This window comes from Rhinolophus ferrumequinum, chromosome 13 (assembly GCF_004115265.2).
Source record: "Rhinolophus ferrumequinum isolate MPI-CBG mRhiFer1 chromosome 13, mRhiFer1_v1.p, whole genome shotgun sequence".
Lineage (NCBI taxonomy): Eukaryota > Metazoa > Chordata > Mammalia > Chiroptera > Rhinolophidae > Rhinolophus > Rhinolophus ferrumequinum.
Window position 1 is genome coordinate 70,805,851 of NC_046296.1, and position 18,051 is coordinate 70,823,901.

The window sequence follows — 18,051 nt, forward strand, 5'->3', positions numbered from 1 at the left end:
CCCCATCTGTACGGCGGTGAGAGATCATTCTTCCACAGAGGAAGTAGCCTGACATCAGTCTGCATAAAAAAATGCCGCACTCTTTCATTAAAAAACTGTGATAGGCATTATTATGACTGGTGTTTTTTTTTTATGTCAAAAGAGGCATATTTGTGTCTATTTCCTTAGCAACATCTTTGAGTTGAAATACTGTATTTTAATTATAAAACCAACATTATTTTGATGTCCAAAATATAAGGTGTAACAGAGATGGTCCCTTCAAAATAAAAATAAAAACCAGAAAAACAAAGTTATGAGAATGTGACTTGGCTGATGGGTGACGATAACGTACGTGAAACCATGAAACAGACATGCCTTTCTGGGCCCCCCAGCGATGAGCGCGATGAGCTCACGGCCTGTCTCTCTTACGAGGTGGAAGTTAAGGGAGGAGCAGCTGTCCAGGGGGCATTCACGTACACACGGGAACCTGCCCCTCAGAGCACTTTGCAGACTAATGTCCGAAGTGAGCCGACTGCCACGGCCGTAGGGGAGCCCCGAGCTGCCGGGGCGCCCTGGCAGGGATGGAGCGTGTGAGGCGGTTTCTCAGCGCTCTGTGAGCACCAAAGCGCATCTCTCATGTGTGCCCGGATGTCTTATCGCTACCCTGGGACACGCAGCCTGCCGCCCGGGCTCCAGGCTAGTCATAGTTTGTCTTAAAGCCTGAGTAGCTGAACATAAAGTAACTAGAGCTTCTCCTCAACTTACACTGGCCTCGCGGACCGGCCGTTGTTTGAAAGCACCAACGCCTTTCCCTCCCGTGAACGCCCAGGCCCAGTGGTCAGATGGGAGGATGGCACAGGCCTAGGCCTCGTCCTCTGGCCACGTGGGTCCCACACCCCAGGCCGCTGAGAGCCATGGTCCAGACACCCCAGACGCCTGAGGCAGCCCCTGGCCATCTGTGCCAACGCGCAGAGAACCAGCGGCCACACTTGGGAGGCCCCCTGCAGAGGCCCCTTAAACAGACCTCACGTCCACAGCGCTTCAGGCTCCGTGGAACTGGGCCCCCGTGGCACACTCCACGCTGAGTCTGTATCATCCGCCTAATTTACAGAAATGACATGCAGCCAACTAAGCAGGACAGCAGGGGAGTGAGTCACTCACTTTGTAAAGCTCGTCTTCGCTACCCTTTTTTAAAGGAGAAACAGGGGGAAAAAAGAAAAGCAGATGGTTCATTTAAAAAATTCTGCAACTCCAAATCTCCAGCCATGGGAGCCATTGAGGAACCATCCCAAATCCCTGAAATGTACGTGATTTCTGTCAATCGTGGGTCCTAAGAAGAAACGTTCCACTCTGGTGCGCCAGGCGCCAATGTCCTCCCAGGCTTCCAGGAGAGACGCCACCTTTCTCATTACGACTAATTACTACTGCCGTACTGTGGGTATCAGCTCAGAAAGACGGGCAATAACTATTAAAAACTGTTCCATGGCGATGCCTCATTTACCCGAAAAATCAAGCAACAGGAATACAGCTTTCTCTGCAACTCCCGGTTGACTGACGCACTGTGGCCACACAAGGCCCCGGTGACCGCCAACATCCCCATACTGCTTACACCAAGCATGTGCAAAGCTCTGGCTCTTGTTCAGAATTCACACCCAAGGGTCTTGTTTAAGTAGAACGTCCACACCAAGAACTGTCATGGGGTCTGCACCCCCAGCTGGCATCCCCAACTTTCTTCTGTCTCATAAGCTGTAACAAATGCAGATTATCAGCTTAAAGGGAGTTTGTTCGAGTGACCACTGCAAGCTGTGTGTGGGCTATTTCAGGCTCTTTCAGGTTTGTTTCCTACTCTGTGGGCGACATGGCAAATTATTTTCTCCTCATTTGTGTCCTCAGCTGCACAGACCCTGTGCCGGGCCTTGGGGGGGCCAAGCGACATGCCTACCTGTCGTACTCTATCTGCAGTTACCTATGACCTCCGCCTCTCTCTGCCCTCTGCCTCCCCAGCCCATGGCCTCACGGGGAGGCAGGGACACTGGGACCAGGTGAAGGGGCGCTGGGTTTGCTGGGAGATACTTTTGTGTCTCACAGTCATTCCTGTGTGTAGTTATTGTACTTGCCTTTTTTTTTTTTGCATTAAAGACCCCTGAAGACTGTTTGAGCTTCACCCCTATGGGTCCCATGTCCATCCTTGTCACTTCTACAACTTTCTAGGGTTCTGTCTCTTCCTTCAACTGAAAATGGAAACTGATGCCTTCTAAACAGAGTGCCATGAAGCCACTGAGCCTGCCTGAAACAAACATACAGCCCGAGTAAATCCCATGTATCTCCAACTCTTGGGTTTACACAAGACACTACCTCTGCTCCTGTTAATAACTCAAAACCAGAAGGTGACAGAATGTTAAAAAAATAAATACCTTTAAATCTAAGGAAACAGGTGTCACCTGTCCAAAGGAGAGCCACGTAAGCAGTTGGGTGTTCCCAAAGCATGTGCCCTGGGACAGCAGCTGCTCGGGCGGAAGCAACCAGGAACCGCAGCATATGCCTCAGGACGCCTGGTGAACCAGCTCACACAGCGTCTCATACACTCACACAGAACACACTGGGTTAAGAGGTTTGCGGACGTGAGCATGGAGGACTCATGGCTCCCTGCCTCAGCCCTCCAGGGCAGTGGGCAAATAAGTACACAAACCGGAGGAGGGACCAAGTGACGGGGTTACCCCTGGGGCCATATCAGTGCAAATAAAACACTAAGGTAGTGACATTATTTCAAGTCTCCCCACCTCCATTTAGGACTCGCACTTTGCGGTGGCAAACGTCCCCTGGACTGTTCAGGGCAGCACGATTGGGAATGGCCAGCTCTCTGTCACAGCCCAGTGTCCTGCGTCCACACCAGCACCGCCATCGGCTGCCCCTTAAACACCGCATGACCCAATAGCCGCGACAGTGTTTACATTCAGAGTCTTACTGTATCCATTCCCTGAATATAAGAATGTCAAGAAATTCTGTATAATTTCAATTGTACTGAAAAGTAGAGATGGAACATTTAAGTAAACTCAGTAAAGTGTTGTTAAAAGTTGACACTAAACATTCAGAAATAAAAATGCCATGTGTGACGTGTCCCTCTGATTAATTTCATCAGAAAAACAAATGCATGCAAAGTGCCGAGTCTGTTTACAGACGGTATGTGTCATGGGTCTCACATTTGTTTTTGTTTTTCTTTTTCTTTAGTGTAGTGAATCTATCATTATTTTGTTTTTAGTTTGTATTAAAACTGGATTGTTGACAACACATTTATACATAGAACATGGAATAAAACAGTACTTGTTGATAGCAAAGTGACAGCTCGTGCAATGAATGTGTAAGTTCCGTCTAACAACCTTTCAATAAGCAGTTTGTTCTTAACGTTACAGAAACTTTATCGTGTACTTACTGCGGTCAGTAAAGCTCTCCCTTTAAATTGTGACTTCGCATGTATTTTAAAATATTGATTTCCTGCTAATATTTACTAAGAAACACGTGTTTTCTCATGGAATCAAATGTTTTAAGTCTCATGATTTTAGGTGCAGAGTCCCCATGGGGGGCAGAGCGTGGGCCCTCTGGGCGTCCCCACTGCCTGGCTGTATGGAGGGTCTGCACTTCGGGACGGACCTTTTCCCGCGTGCGGTGGAAATGCTGACCTGCTGCCCAGTTATGTTTCACTTCACGTGGGGCGGGCTGGCTGGCAGAGCGAACCACGTACCTTTGTCTCGATCTGTTTGGTGTCCAGGTTCTGAAATAACAGCCTGACTCGGCCTTTCCCGTCATCTGAAGATCCTTTAAGCTGAGAGAATTTATATCTCCATAGGACGTTCTGCAAAGGAATGGAATTCATTAGTGATTTAGAAATAAGAGCTCATTTACTTAATTACATTTATTCATACCTTAAATAATCTATTTAAATAAACAAAGACATTTGTTTAATCATCTTATCTACATGGAGTGTGAGATAACTTATCAGAATTGCCACCTTCTCTTCTCGGCTCAGTGCTGGGCCTGACGGGCTCACACCCCCAGGGTTTTCCTGCCCCTCCAGCCAAGCCCATGTCGCTGTGCCTGGAGCCGTGGTCACAGCCCTTCCCAGTCTTCTCTCCAACCCCACCCATCCGCATCCACCCTCTCTGGTTTTCTCTTGAATTCTTCTGAACGTCGTCTAAAAGCATCGTAAGCTCCTCGCTCTTTTTCTGCATGTAAACTTTTAAAACTCCACTTCAAGATCCAGTTCTTGCTACGGAAGGTGGGACACTGTCTGGAGAGCAGGTAAAATGAAAACCTTTAATCCTGCTGGACACTCCCCCTCCGTGTTCCGATCACTCAGCATTAGTTTCTCCAACTTGAACAATGTAGATAATATTCCCTCTTAAAGTGCAAAGGTTACTTAATGTTTGCTAAGGTAACTTAGAGATGAAATGCACTATAAATTTCTGCTCTTTAACATAAAAGGGCTGCACCGGACAACTGAATGGCTGTGTTTCATAAAAGATAGTCTCTGACTGCACACACCTCATGGTAATAAATCCTTACCTTCCCAGAAAATTCCCAATAAAGAACAGGAATTATTTTTTTTCCGCAAGCTAGAGGTTGGGTTTCTATTAAAGCATTTATTTGGAAATAATGAACCTATTATTCTCTAAGTGTCCCCAAGGGCAAGGACGCTGGGACACTGAGGAGCGTTTCAAGGGCATGTCTGCTCCCTCACCACCCACACCACCCACAATCTGTGACTGTGAACCTCACAGCTGAACAGAGTCTGCATTTCAGGGCAACGTGTCAAACACACACTCCTCCTCGATTCAGAGAAACCTGGACGTCTGTAGGTCTTGGCGAACAGCTACCCCGGCTCCTTCACTTTGGGGGTGCAGAAGCCAAGTCTGTGCCCGACTTGGCCCGACCATGGCCCTGACCAGGCACCGAGGCGCCTTCGGATTGGACCTGTGGCCTCCGCACAGCGACACCCTTTGGAATCACACTTCAGCTGTCCATCCCCGGCAGATGAGCCTCCGCCCACTGCAAACAGCCTAAAAAGCCGACAGCGCCACAGCCCAGAGGGCATTCCAACATCACAGGACCAACGCGGGTCGGATGGACGGACGGACGCCGGGCAAGCGGCCTCCCACTGCGGCCACGAGGCCACAGTCCTGGAGCTGCCACCCAAATCACATCTGTCCTCAGAGTTACCCCTCTGGTTCCACACAAGGAACCTGTAACCACACGGCGGTGCCATCGCGAGAAGCCAGAGGGGTTGTGGGCATAGGGTCCTGCCAGGGTCCTCCCAAGACAGCCGTCTCATTAGCGGTCTCCCTCATCAGGACAAAACCTTGGATGACTAAGCAGTTGGCATTGTACACACGATCATTAATGGCTGTAAAAAATATTAAAAGGGCCAACGTGTTTATGCAAAAGCCCCGCTGACTGTTTAAGAATTTCAGTGGCCTCACAGCTAAGCCCTTCAGGTATGTCGCTGCTACTTTTTGGTTCATTATTTTCACGGAAACGGCCCTGAGTGTGGGCTGATTTGAGGAGACGCTGCCTCGTGAGACACGCACACCCACGGGTCACTCGTAGCCAGCGTTCGGGGACGGGAGTCAGTGCTCTCAGCCGCTTCTCCAGAGTACGTGCCCTGAGGTGGCAGGGAGACGCTAAGTGACCCATTCGTACGCGCTGCTGGGCTCGGGCACCGGACCTGGCTCTGAGCTCCGTGAGTGAAGGCGGCAACGCAGAGACTTCCGGGGAACTGCACTTCCTCTAAGTCGTTTTCAAATCACTAATGCTGGGCTCGGTGAACTGTTTCTGAATTTTCTTTCAGGTACCTAAAACTGGTGATTTTTGTAAAAAAAAAAAAAAAAAAAAGAAAATTCGTTCTTTCCGTTAGGGATGACAACTCTGCACATTTTACCTAAAGGTGACTCTGGGTAACAGTTTAGTTTCAGGACTCTGAGCTCTTCTGCGAAATGTGGTTTGCCTGACTTTCTCGGTCAGACTGTGACCAGCTGTCCACCACAGTCCAGAGACGCGGTTGCACAGCCACTCCCAGCACCAGCTCCGCTCTGGACCTCCCGTCGGCTACGCAAACTGGAGGGAATCCCGACTCCGAGGTCTCAGTCGTGGACGGCAAAGCGTTTCCCACGGTCTGAGTGATGAAAGCAGCTTTACACTTAGGTGCGTTACAGGAAACATGCTGACGTTTATGTTTCAGTTTTATGATTACAGATTGTTGATGATTGTAATCATTGCTCACTTTGTAGCAACTCAGAATTCTACACATCTTGGCAATGGAAGGAATCACTGAATCCCTCACTGTGATAGCTCCACTGGCACCCCTGAGACTTTATAAGAAGACGAGGTGCCCTGGTGTGAGAACGGAGCCATTCGGCGTTCTCCCGATTTGGTGTGGCGAGACTTCCCTGCCTCGCGTCAGGCCAGACCCAAATCACCACCTGCTCCCCAACAAGAAGCTCCTTTGCAGTTTTTCTCATCTTTTTGAAAAGTAAGTCTGTTCTTCCACCTCAGTCTTACCTCAGCTTCACAAGTTTATGAGGGGTCAAGCCTGCACGTGGTCACGAGGGTCCCCACTCGGTGCCCTGAACACAGAATGATTATTTGAGCTTTGGGCACAGAGCACCCATAGGGTCAGAAAATCTGGGGCAGGCGCGGGCGTGGGGACAAGGCTTTGCAGGCAGCCCGGTGACAAGTGCAACCTGAAAGAGCTCCCTCTCGTTCTAAGTCTCAAATGACACTGCTTCCATGCGTGCGGACCCGGGACTCGTGGAGACGCGTCCCCAGGCTCTCCCACCGCCCACTCCACATCCAGTCTGGTGATGTCCACGCCCACTTCTGTTAATCACAGCGCAGACAGGACATCGGTTACTGCTAAGCCGGAGGGTCAGGAAGCAGGAGGCAAATCGCCTCTTCCCGCCCGGCTCTCAGCCAGCGCCTGGGGCTGCTTCTGTCGGGGCTGGAGCCATTTCTAGTGTGAAGGTGGGCTGACAGGTAGCTCACAGGCAGTTGTTTATTCTGAATATATTTCTCAAACTGGCTAGAAAATTTAAAAATACTAGATAATGCTCTTCCCATTTAGTTTGTAAGCACAGAAAAATTTCCCTGGGCAAACATATTTCTTTCCCCATGTCATTTCAGTTCTCAGCTCAGAACCTCTGTGTCAGTGCTGAAAAGGGTATTTTGATGGTGAACAGATTCAGGCTTGAAAGCAACTGCTCAGCTCTGCCCTGGCAGGGCCTGGAGTGGGGAACTGGGACATCTGACTGCAGAGGTGACATCCACACAAATGTCCAGGTGGCATCTGGGCCAGGGTCCAAATCTAGTCCTTTTCCTTGCAAGCATTTGGTTAGTAAGCCTTGCTGCCACATCGTGGGTCTAGTTTTGACCCAGAAATCATACACAAGTGTCTAACAGGTGCCTGCTAATTGCCTTGTAAATAAAAGTGAGGTAACTCCCAATCGAAATATTTCTAGGCCAAGAAATGTATTTGGTTTTTCCACAGTGACCATAAGGGGCACACAGAGAAAACACCGTTTTCATAATTATTCAGAGTCATTTCGTATTCAGTAATTATTTTGTTATTTTCATAATTATTTCAGATGACTCTAGAAGTAACTGAAAACCTATTTACACTGAACTTACAAATGAAGGTTTGTCAAATGAAGCAAAGTCATAAATATTTCATAGTTACACCTCATTGCTATACGCTTCACAGTTAAGCCAGGAAAGTTTTCCTTTTGAAAATTAATTCAAATATTTTAAACTCAAAAAAAATTTTTTAAGGATGACGTGAAACAAGCCTGTGAAACAATTTTCTTTTTGTACTGTCACATTTTGTTTTCACTTTCAGTTACTGAGAGAAAAATAAATATGTGAGTGTTAGGCTAGAACCTCTTGAAATAAAGTATCCACGTGAAAAATGCAAAGTTCACCTTCAGAGGAAAACAGATCAGGAGAAGGTCTTGGTGTGAACGTGACCTCAGATGAACAAAGAGACAATTGGGAATCAGAAAACCTTGACTTAAAGAGTGCAGACCTGACGGTGAGCAGGTAACAGACTCAGGCGAGGTCAGATGGTCTCCCCCAAATGGCAGGAGTTCTGGGGGGCGAGCACATTTGCAGCAGGCTCCTGGCCTGGTCCTGCCCCGCCATGTCCTGCCGTGGTGCCCTTGCCACCACAGGCCCCAGTCCCACTGAGCGGCTGACAAGCTCACTCCCACAGCCGAGGTCTCGGTCCACTGGTTGGCAGAGCCAGGTGTTCAGGCCACGACGGATAAAAACATGTTAATTACGAAGCTTAGTGACACAGGCCGGAAACTAGGATGGTTCACACATCCCAGCTCCACCCTAAGGGTTCCCAGCCCAGTCTGCACAGCAGCAGGAAACATACTACAGCTATTTCAAATAGTATCTGATTAATTCCAGGCTGGCAGGGAACTGTGCTGCACGTCTGGGTAGGTGATGGTTCCCCAGGGCCCTGGACAGACCTGCTCGCCCACGACATCCCGGAGAAGCAGGGATGGGAACACCCCCAAGAGACAGGTCATAGCAGCGGCAGGAGAAAGGAGTAGCTGGGTGACAGGCGTAAGAGCACTGCTGAGTGAGCGATCGGCCGTCCACTCCCCTGTCCGATCCCGGGGGCTCTGTGGACTTGTGATGCCCTCCGTGTGGATCCCACCACGTGGGCAGGGATCTGTGGTGGGCGGGGGGTGGGAGAGGCTGTCCAGTGTCCGCCTGCTGCACAGGGTGGGGCAGCGCAGCGACCGAGGCTGCAGGACGAGGACGGGTGTTTGGGCACCCACGCCCCCTGCAGTAGACGTCAAAGGACGGCACCCCACGGCAATGCCCCCTGTGGTGGACGTCAGAGGACGGCACCCCACGCCCCCTGCAGTGGATGTCAGAGGACGGCACCCCACGGCAATGTCCCCTGCCCCACCATCCTGAAGAGCAGAGAGCGGGTTTCTAATGATATGATGTGAGAAATACTGGCTTTGTGCTCACAAAACGTTTTCTCAACACCTGTGTAGGCAGGTGGATGCCCAGGTCTTTGCGAGATGCTTCTGGGAGTGAGTCTGACACCCCGCTGCTCACACTGGGCAGGTAATGTTGGGTAAAATGGAAAGCAATCTCAGCTTTGCGTCCCTAGAATCGGCACTGCACAGAGTCTGCCGGGCACGGTGCCAACCCCTCACCACGTGCTTGGGCTCCCCTCAGGAGGCAGCTCGCTTTCTGTCCAGGGTTCTCTTCAGTGCTGAGGCCCCTGCCCTGGAGCAGGACCGGGCACCCTTCTTGCTTCCCCCACACCCGCCGTGGGGATGGTGTTCCCAGCACCACCGGGCAGTTCACTGCCAATACTGCCCGGCGCTGGGCTTGTGGAAATCGTGGTTCCCTGAGCGACGCGTCAGTGCAATTAACCTGGCAGGTCTGACTTTCACACAACACACCTCAGAGTTGGTGACTCCTGCCAGACGCTCGGGAGGCCCAGCTCTGCCAGGTGGCGTGAGCACCGCGGGCGGGCACCTGGCTTCTGCTGTCGGCATCTCACCTTTGTCCTGCTGTCAAAGCAGGTGAATCCCAGCGCAAAGTCCACTGTGAGACAGAGCGTTCGTCCTCGCCAGCTGCACACGTACGTTCTGGACTAGAGGGAAGAACAAATGAACTCTGGTTAAACGTTCTTTAACAACACTGTTCAACCTCTATCAGAGAACTCCAGCACCCTGCTCCCTGCCAGAAACTACTTTTTACAGGCTTGACACACAAATGACATGAGTAAAATTGGAGGGCCCACGGCCACATGAAACCCGTGGGGACGTTTTGCCTCGAGCAGCACTTCCTTGTTTATTGTCCCTGGCAAACCTTCCAACTGCAAAAGCTAGTCTCCGCAGACGTCACCCTAAAAACAAACGAAGGAAGAGCCCAATGAATCTCCATTCAACATGCAGAAGACACTGGGTCACTGACTTCCTGCTCGCTCCCTCACTCCGAAGCACCTGCTGTCACAGGCTGCCTCAGGCCAGAGGCCAGATCGCAGGCCCGTTTTAGGAGAATCTACACCTGCCCTCTTGGGAAAACTCTGACGAGCGGTTCCACGGACAATAACCGATGGCAGAGAAACACCGGCAGCACCAAAATGCAAAGCTAGTACCGAGGACCCCTCCCAGGTGACAGGTGGCTGCAGTGGGTCCCACGTCCCACCCTCTGGGGACTGTAGAGTGGGGGTGGACCTGCTGACATGTGACCTGGAACCAAACTGGGAGAAACACCTGTCTCTGGGGCACCACCGATGTTAGGTCCTGTGCGTGGAGGCACAGGGACTCCCTGCCTCCCTGCCCCGTCACACACACACACATCCCTCGGCACACGTGGGCACACGTCCAGCCACGCCAGGCAAAAGCACAGCTTGTACGTTTGCTCACACACAGGGACCTGGGACAGGAGGTCCCGAGCGTTCTGCCTACAGCTAAAATGCTTTAGTGTCTGTCAGCTACTTCTAACATCGCTGCCTCCTTCATGCTGGTGTCCACCGCCGTTTGCATTCAGTCCACACCTTCCTGGTTCTTGGTAGGAGGGGTGATTTTCAACTGCAACCTGGATATTTTTATATTAGGGGGACCCTCCATCTTACTCATATCCTCTGTCTGCCTCTCTCTGACTCATCTTCTGCAGGGGCCAGGGGGCTGCCAGCTGAGGTAGGTTCCAGGCTGCCTCCGGCCTCTGTTGGTATAAGTGTCCCCATTACCGCTGGGCATGGCGGGAGTCCAGCCCCCATGAGGCCCACAACCAGCGCCAGGGACAATCCTGATTGCCCACTGGGCTCATGACACCACCCATTCATTGTCTTCACTGGTCGGCTCCTTGCAACTTTGTCCTTTAAAAGCCCAGCCCTGCCCCCCACCTCGGGGTTTATGCTGAAGGCTGCACCCCCTGATTTGCAAATCGGACCCAGAAAACCCTCTTGTAATTTCTCCAAAGGATCTTCTGGAATTTCTGTTAACAGCTCTTAGTGGTAACTTTTGATTCTACATCTCTGCTTGGGAATGGGTGTTGCTTCAGCTTGTCTCCTATTTACATTTTTATTATTTTAAATTAAACGTTTGTTATAAAGTATCTCACACACACTCAAATGCTGAAATGGCCGGCTATTCTCCTTCTGATGGCATCTTCCCCCACATCCCGGGGTCTGCTCAGTCTGAGGTCAGACTGCCTGGCCGTCACCTCGCCGCCTGGCCGTCACCTCGCCGCCTGTTCCGCCTTCGTTTCTCACGTCTCTGAAGCCCACACAGGTGGCATGGACACCAGTCTGCTGCCTCCGAGCACTGTGATGCGTTCCTGCTGCTCCATTCCTCATCTTATCTTCAAACTGGCTCACAGTGGGTGTGTAGCAGTGTGAGTGGCACCCACTGTGCTGAGCTTACCTTTTCCTGGTGACTAAGAGGTGACGCACCGACTGTCCCTGACCTGCCAACTGACAGCCGAGGTGCAGTGTTCCATCCATGGCTTCGCACCTGGAACCGAGCCCAGCGGCCACAGCCCCCCTCACTTGTTCCATGTGTCACATGGGCCACGGCGTTGGGTCCTCGCTTCCCCACCTGCCGGGCCGTGTTCCTTTGCTCTCTATGACCTTGACCTTCAGATGAGACCTTCTGGCACTCTCTGTAGGAGGCTCTGTGCAGTTTCTCACTGACCTTCCCAATCAAGAGACTTTCTCAGCTTGAATCTGGGCCCAGCAGACACTGCCTTCCCTGGGTACAGGCCAGCACACACGGTTCCCAGCTTCCCCGGGAACGAGAGACGGGGCCGCGGGGCAGCGACACCGCCCACTCAGAGCAGCACAGAGACGTGAGGACTGAGGGGCCGAGTCAGAGCGCTGCCTCCATCGCAGCGTCCCACATGCTGGGTGGACCCCTTCTCTTTGCTCTGAAGAAATCAAATCGTTTAAGACACTTTTCACAACATAAAAGTCTCTATGATTTCCACAAGTGGGCAGAACAGTAACTCCCCATTTAGACTGAAAAGCACAAGTGACGGACAGGCCGACGGGCCAGCTCGCACGTGGGCAGCACGTGTGATGCAGCTCAGATGCTCTCTCCTCCCGGACATGCTCCCTCTCACCCGGGGGCTCCTGTGGCCTCATCACCCTCTGCTCCACGGACTCACTTGTCCAGGGGTCTCTGGGAAGAACCCCCGGCACAGCCACGGATATTTGCTGGGGAAGTGGCGAATCCTCTGGAAGCCACTCCACTCTGCAGTGTATTTCTGAACAGTAACAAGGTGTCTGATGCAAGTGAGACGTCAAGTAGCAGTCCCAGGCCCATTGTCAAAGGATTGCGCGACAGTGACAGCAGAGAATTCAACTTGCGACCTGGGAGAGGACGGCGGCCCAGGGCCAGGCTCATCTTCCCGGCCCCGCCAGGCCAGTCCTGTGACTACCTGTGCTTACTGGGGACAATGGGGGCCATCGTCAGCCCCTGGCAGTCCCGGCCTGGCTAAGACAGAGCGCTGTGTCCATTTGGAGGGGCGGTCTCCTGGGCTCCTCAGGGCTCGCTATTTTCAAAAGCCCCTCGTTCTGAAAGAGAGAAGAGACCGCTGGGAAAACCCTCATGCGTATGATTCTTCCCGGGAGCGAGTGATGACAAGAGTAGAACAGATAGGGACTTTGTTGTGAAATGTTCTTCTGCGTAAACAGAGGGTTTCCTAGAATCTAACAAACCTGCAGCAAATGTTAGTAAGTTTGACTTGTGAGACTTACAAACAAAATAGTGTTTTGGTCACAAACACAGATGTCTGTCTCCGAGGCAAAGCACAAGCACCATTCTTGGACATGGGGGATTTCCTTCACAGTGCCTCTCATGGTCCACTTGTTCTGTAAAAATACATTTTAAGTGGAATTTTAAAAGATAAGCCAATTTAGTCTTGCCTGGCTTGAGAATATATGACATTCTTCACTGGGGGTCTGTCCATAAACTGAAAGAAACTGGTTTTGAGTTTTATACCAAAAGGAAATAGGTCATTTTGTAAGCGTTTCTGAGGTGCCTGGCCTGTGTATGTAGGACAGGGCCGCTGCCACCCCCGAGCTTGTGCTGCAGAAGGCTGTTTGAGCTTCTGATTCTCAGACACGCTTTCAGGCCACATCAGCTGCTCCCTTCCGACCGTCATCCATTAGAATCAGGCTTGGAATGAGGAAACTAAAATGTGGACAATTAATAAAAGCTAATTTGGCTGAGCTCTACCATGATGGGAACGTTAATTGAAGGACTGGATTCAACCCCGAAATAAATTCAGCAGCAGAAATGGAAACATTACAAGCTGTGCTCAGTTCCCTTTTAATTAAATTAAGCTATAATGGTTTTTAGAGGAATGGAGTGCCATCCGTACTTGTCTCTTTCCCAGAAATGTTCAGAAGAGCTCATTTGTAACAAGAAAACAGTGGGCAGCACTCCTCACGATGACACGTGTGTCAGAGGGTCACTCTGGAGACTTCCAAACAGTGAGTGTGGAGGTTGGTCAATGTAGAGTTTGAAAGCAGAATTTCCACCAGGAGCTGGCAGCCTGGTCCAGCCAGGTTCTCGCATCGGCAGCCCTCCTCCTGCATTCAAGCAGCTGAAGAAGACACACTAGCTCTTCGCCAACAAGTCCACAGCAAATAGTGATGGCCCCGAGGGCCACCTGACTCACTGAATGTTTTCAGTAGTTATCTGCTCTTGCTCGCAGCACACACACACCGGACCATCGAGGTGGACAGTCCATTGGGTCCTCAGGCAGCTCTGGGGCCAGGCGGCAGGGCTGCACTGGGGTCGCTCTGCACGGCCACTTTGATGGGCTGCAGGAGCACAGGACGCACTGCCTGTGCCACTCACAGGCTAGTGTACAGGCGGGTGTGGACAGAGAGCCAAGGGCAGTGGCTCTCCACGTTGTCCCCGCCCAGACTTGGCAGGGACGCAGTCCCCAGGTCTGAGGGTCTCAGTGGCTCAGGCTGACCCTCCAGCCTGACACAGGAACATGCTGGAAGACCCTGGATTCCGGGCACAGTGGGGGAGGGGCACAACATCTGCCCTCCTCCTGGAAGGGGCTGGGGCGGGAGCTGGGGCACCTTTGCAAAGCCTGGGGCATCGGCCTCCTTCTGTGCAGCAGCTTCAGATGCTCCTTTTAGCTTAGCTACTGACCTCCTGGGGCCACTTCCGTCTTCACATCTGTGTGTTATGCCTCTTGGTTCTATTTTAAACTTAATTTGGAAAGTATGTGCCAGTTCTTTGTAGTAAAGAGCACCCATGTGAGTAAAGGGATTTCGATCTACATTAATAAACAAACTTACTGATAACACCAGGAAATGCTGCTGTTCTATTCTGATTTTGGCAACTCTATCACTGATGGAAAAAAGCCGCTTATGAGGCAAAGACTAAAGATACACGGATGGAAGGTATTCTAGAGAGTGACGTGCTGTGAAGGGAAGAATTAGGATGAGCTGTGTTTGCGGAGGTTTTGCCCAGCTCGCAGCCTGGCATCCTGAATATATGGGGTGTGTTTTGACTTCAAAAGCATGCACTGGCATTTTCCTAGCTCAACAGTTTCCAACTGAGAGTTAGGTGAGTTGATGAACAATAAATGAAAGATAAATTCCATAGGAAGACGCTATCTTCATCTGAAAGGATTACAAGCAATGATACACAGAGTAATGACATCGTCACACTAGCAACAAATAACAGTGTGCTTGTTACATTTGCACACACCTCAGACGTGACTTGAAATTATTTCTTTACAGGTATATATTTATGTCACTGAAAAAGAGAATTACGTGCTCATTTCTGGTGTCTGGACAAAGGACTATGGGAAAGTCAACATTTATTGCAGTCATATCAAATCCAATAAACAAATAGGGTATATATTTTCAAATATATCTTATTATATTAATATTTATTGTATTTTTTATAATCTAGGAACAAGCAGTGGTAAACAGGCCATAGGCCAGCAGTTCATATGTCAGTCAGCTGTTTAGAGTTTGGAAAATGTTCTCCTATAGAAATAATGTTAGAAATGGCTGAGCCATAACGGCGTGGGATAGAATACTGATGGCATGTTGAATCAGCCTTACACGGGCACCCGTGTGCGCACACACGCGATGGTGGTCAGCAGGGGTGCTGGCACGTCACATGACCACAGCGACGCCACCGGATGAGGGGCTGTGCTTAGCTGGCGTTAGCTTTGTATCCAGATGAGAACGCTGGGGCTCAGATTGTACACACATTCCCCAAGGTCATTCCCCAAGGTCGTGGCTGGCCTGGGGCTTCCGACTTTAACCTGAAATTCATGTTCTTCCCACTAGGGGGTGCAGACGCCTGAGCTCACGCTTTATCACTGTTGTTGCTATTATTATTTATTATTATTATTATTCAAAAACAAGCATTCTGATCCAAAGGAAAGTGTGTTTCATTGTAAGATACATTTTCATAACCTTTTACAAATTTGGGAAAATTTGTAAAATTCAGGAAAAGAGTTGAAAGGCAATTAAAAAAAGAACTTACTTTCAAACGCACAGAGGTGGGGAGGACACCAGACCCAGGTCCCCCTCCCAGTAAGGCTTTTGTGGGGTGCCCCACATGGCTCCTCCTCCTTGCTCTGGGCTCCCGCACCCTCACTACGCTCACTGCCTGGACACTGACACACTTGTGTGGTTTTCCAGATGCATCGGGTCAAGTCTCCTCTGAGATATTTGAGGCCAAGAGCAATACGAACCCCTTTCTAGAACAATCTATGGTGCCTGGTGGAACGTTGCCTAGAGCAGGACAGCAGGAGCCCAACATGCGCACGTCTGACTTGGAGCTGACCCCTCGGCTCCGGGAGGCTGGACCGCACGTCCAGGCAGCCAGGGTGGCCTCGTGTTTACCTGACAAGCCCTTAGGAGTGGAGAGCGAATGTGGTCCCCACGAGCCAAGAGGAATCACCAGGAACTGCGTATTCCTCGGGAAGAAATGCTAAAATCTCATCACGATCTCCGTGAGTTTCTGTTGCTTTTACCCAGGTGGCACCGTCAGTCGTCCCTGGTTCTCCTCCCTCTGGATGAGCTGCCCGTGGACTCCCCTTCTTCAGCCCCTAGGCTTCCCCGCGAGTGGCTGCATGGCCCTTTACAACATTTTCTAAACAACTGCGAGACTCAGCACTTGGTTATTCACTCAGCTCCTCGTGGGATTCCTGAGACGAGCACTGCATTGGTTTTCCCCTTTTATCCCCTCCCCTTGCCCCATTTTATCCACTAATTCATCCTATAAAACGTCACTCTGTGCTGAGCCAGCGATCCTGGCAGCCGGCAGGCGAACAGATGTCTGAAACTGGCCGAAAGCCTGGCTGTGACATCCTCTGACTGTGGCCTGGAAACGTCACCTGGCTTCTGTACCTGCTTGTCTCGCCTGTTCAGGAGTCCCACAGGGAAACCTGGATGAGAGGTGGGTACCCACAGAGGGCGCTCAGTCATCTGTGGCTCCTGTCACTGTGCTGTGTGTGACTACCCTGCATGGTGTGTGTGTGCACATGTGTGTGTGCATGCCTGTGTACAGGTATGCGTGGTGCCTGCAGAGGACAAATAAAGGCCTAAACTTTAGTCTGTATTGCAAATCCACGTCTGTGAATAATGACACGCTGAATGTGCAAATCAGGACGATGCTTAGAATACTTAAAACTGGGATACACTTGCTACATGTTTTAGTCTTCAAGTCAGGTTTACTTTCCTGATGAGGGCCCAACCGCAATCAGTATTTTAACACAATAATTTGCCTCCAGGTCCCTGTTCTTCCTGAAACTGCTCGTTTTTGTCCCTCAAGAGCTGTACCAGCGACTATACAGCAGCTTCCTGTTCATGAGAACTGAGCCTCAGCATCTCCTCACCTCACTGACGCCCGGACACCCCTGGTAGCCTGTGCAGATACAGACGGACTGCAGTGAGACAGGAACCCCCGACGACAATGGCACCATCTCATCCCACAGAAAACACAATGAGCAGGGACAGGCCCCCAACATGTCTTCGTCCCGACCCCAGAACCTGGGACTATGTTTCCTCACGTGGCAAAGGGGACGCTGCCCATGTGATGAAGTTCAGGACCTTCACCCAGGGTCAGGGGGACCCTGGGCAGATGACCCAGGACTGCCCTAATCAAATTACATGAGCCCTGCAGAGCTGGATGTTCCCTCCTTTGTCAGAGACATGGTTATGGACAGAGGGTGCCAGGGAGGTGGTGCTGCTGCCTGAGGACGCTGCCGAGCGAGGCCTGTGGTGGTCCCCAGAGCGGGACTCAGGTTCACCCAGCACCCCCAGGAAGGGCTGGCTTTGCCAGCCCTAGTTTAGCCCTGAGAGACCCATGTCGGACGCTGACCTGCAGGACTCTGAGACAGTAGCCATCTGCAGTGCTGTCCCGGCTGGAACGCGGGGAGCCAGGCAGGGCCTCCAGGTGTGTGTCTCCTGATCTCATGCTTCTGGCACGACATTTGCTGTGACTTCCAGCAAATTCACTGCTTAGCTGAAAGTCAACTGTCTTCTCAGGTCAGTCCCTGAACAACCACCGTTTTCATTTTCATTTCCTACTTCACAGGAGCTCATGGCACTGGGTGGCTGTGGCTGCAGCTCGAGTGACCCCTGTGTGAGCGCAGGGCAGGCGTCCTTGACGTTCACAAGCCCACGTCACTCCGCCCGAGACGGGGAGCCCTGATGGCTTAGCTCATGCACTCTGTGTCCCAGGGCCCACAGGCACTCATCAGCTCAGTAGTGACACTCGGCTTGGAGATGAACACGACTGAGCAAGAAACTCCCCACAGATGTGAGAGGTACAGGCCCACGCACGTCCCCGCCAGCCTGGGTGGCGTCTGCGCATCCGCAGACATCAGGGGTGTAAAGTTACTTGTGAACATCTGAGTCTAAATCCACACAATGAGAACCATCGGACTCGGCGGAGCTTATATAACATGGCAACAGACCCAGCAGAAACAAAACGCTAACATCAGAAAAGTAAGTACCAGTTAGATCTTTCTTTCAGAAAGTTTGTAACAATGTAT

At 51.1% G+C, this 18,051-nt stretch overlaps 1 protein-coding gene across 13 annotated transcripts in view; it reads right to left on the reverse strand.

The window, feature by feature from the left end:
• SNTG2 (syntrophin gamma 2) overlaps window positions 1–18,051 on the reverse strand; it is a 166,388-nt gene that overhangs the window by 18,599 nt on the left and 129,738 nt on the right. For all 13 annotated transcript variants that reach the window (XR_004424873.1, XM_033125447.1, XM_033125450.1 and 10 more), the window contains 2 exons: window positions 9,560–9,652; window positions 3,719–3,829 (listed from right to left, as the gene is read on the reverse strand). Coding sequence is in view for 12 of the 13 variants with exons in the window: in XM_033125447.1 (XP_032981338.1) it covers window positions 3,719–3,829; window positions 9,560–9,652 (204 nt within the window). In the remaining variant the exon portion in view is untranslated. The remainder of the gene's footprint in view (window positions 1–3,718; window positions 3,830–9,559; window positions 9,653–18,051) is intronic.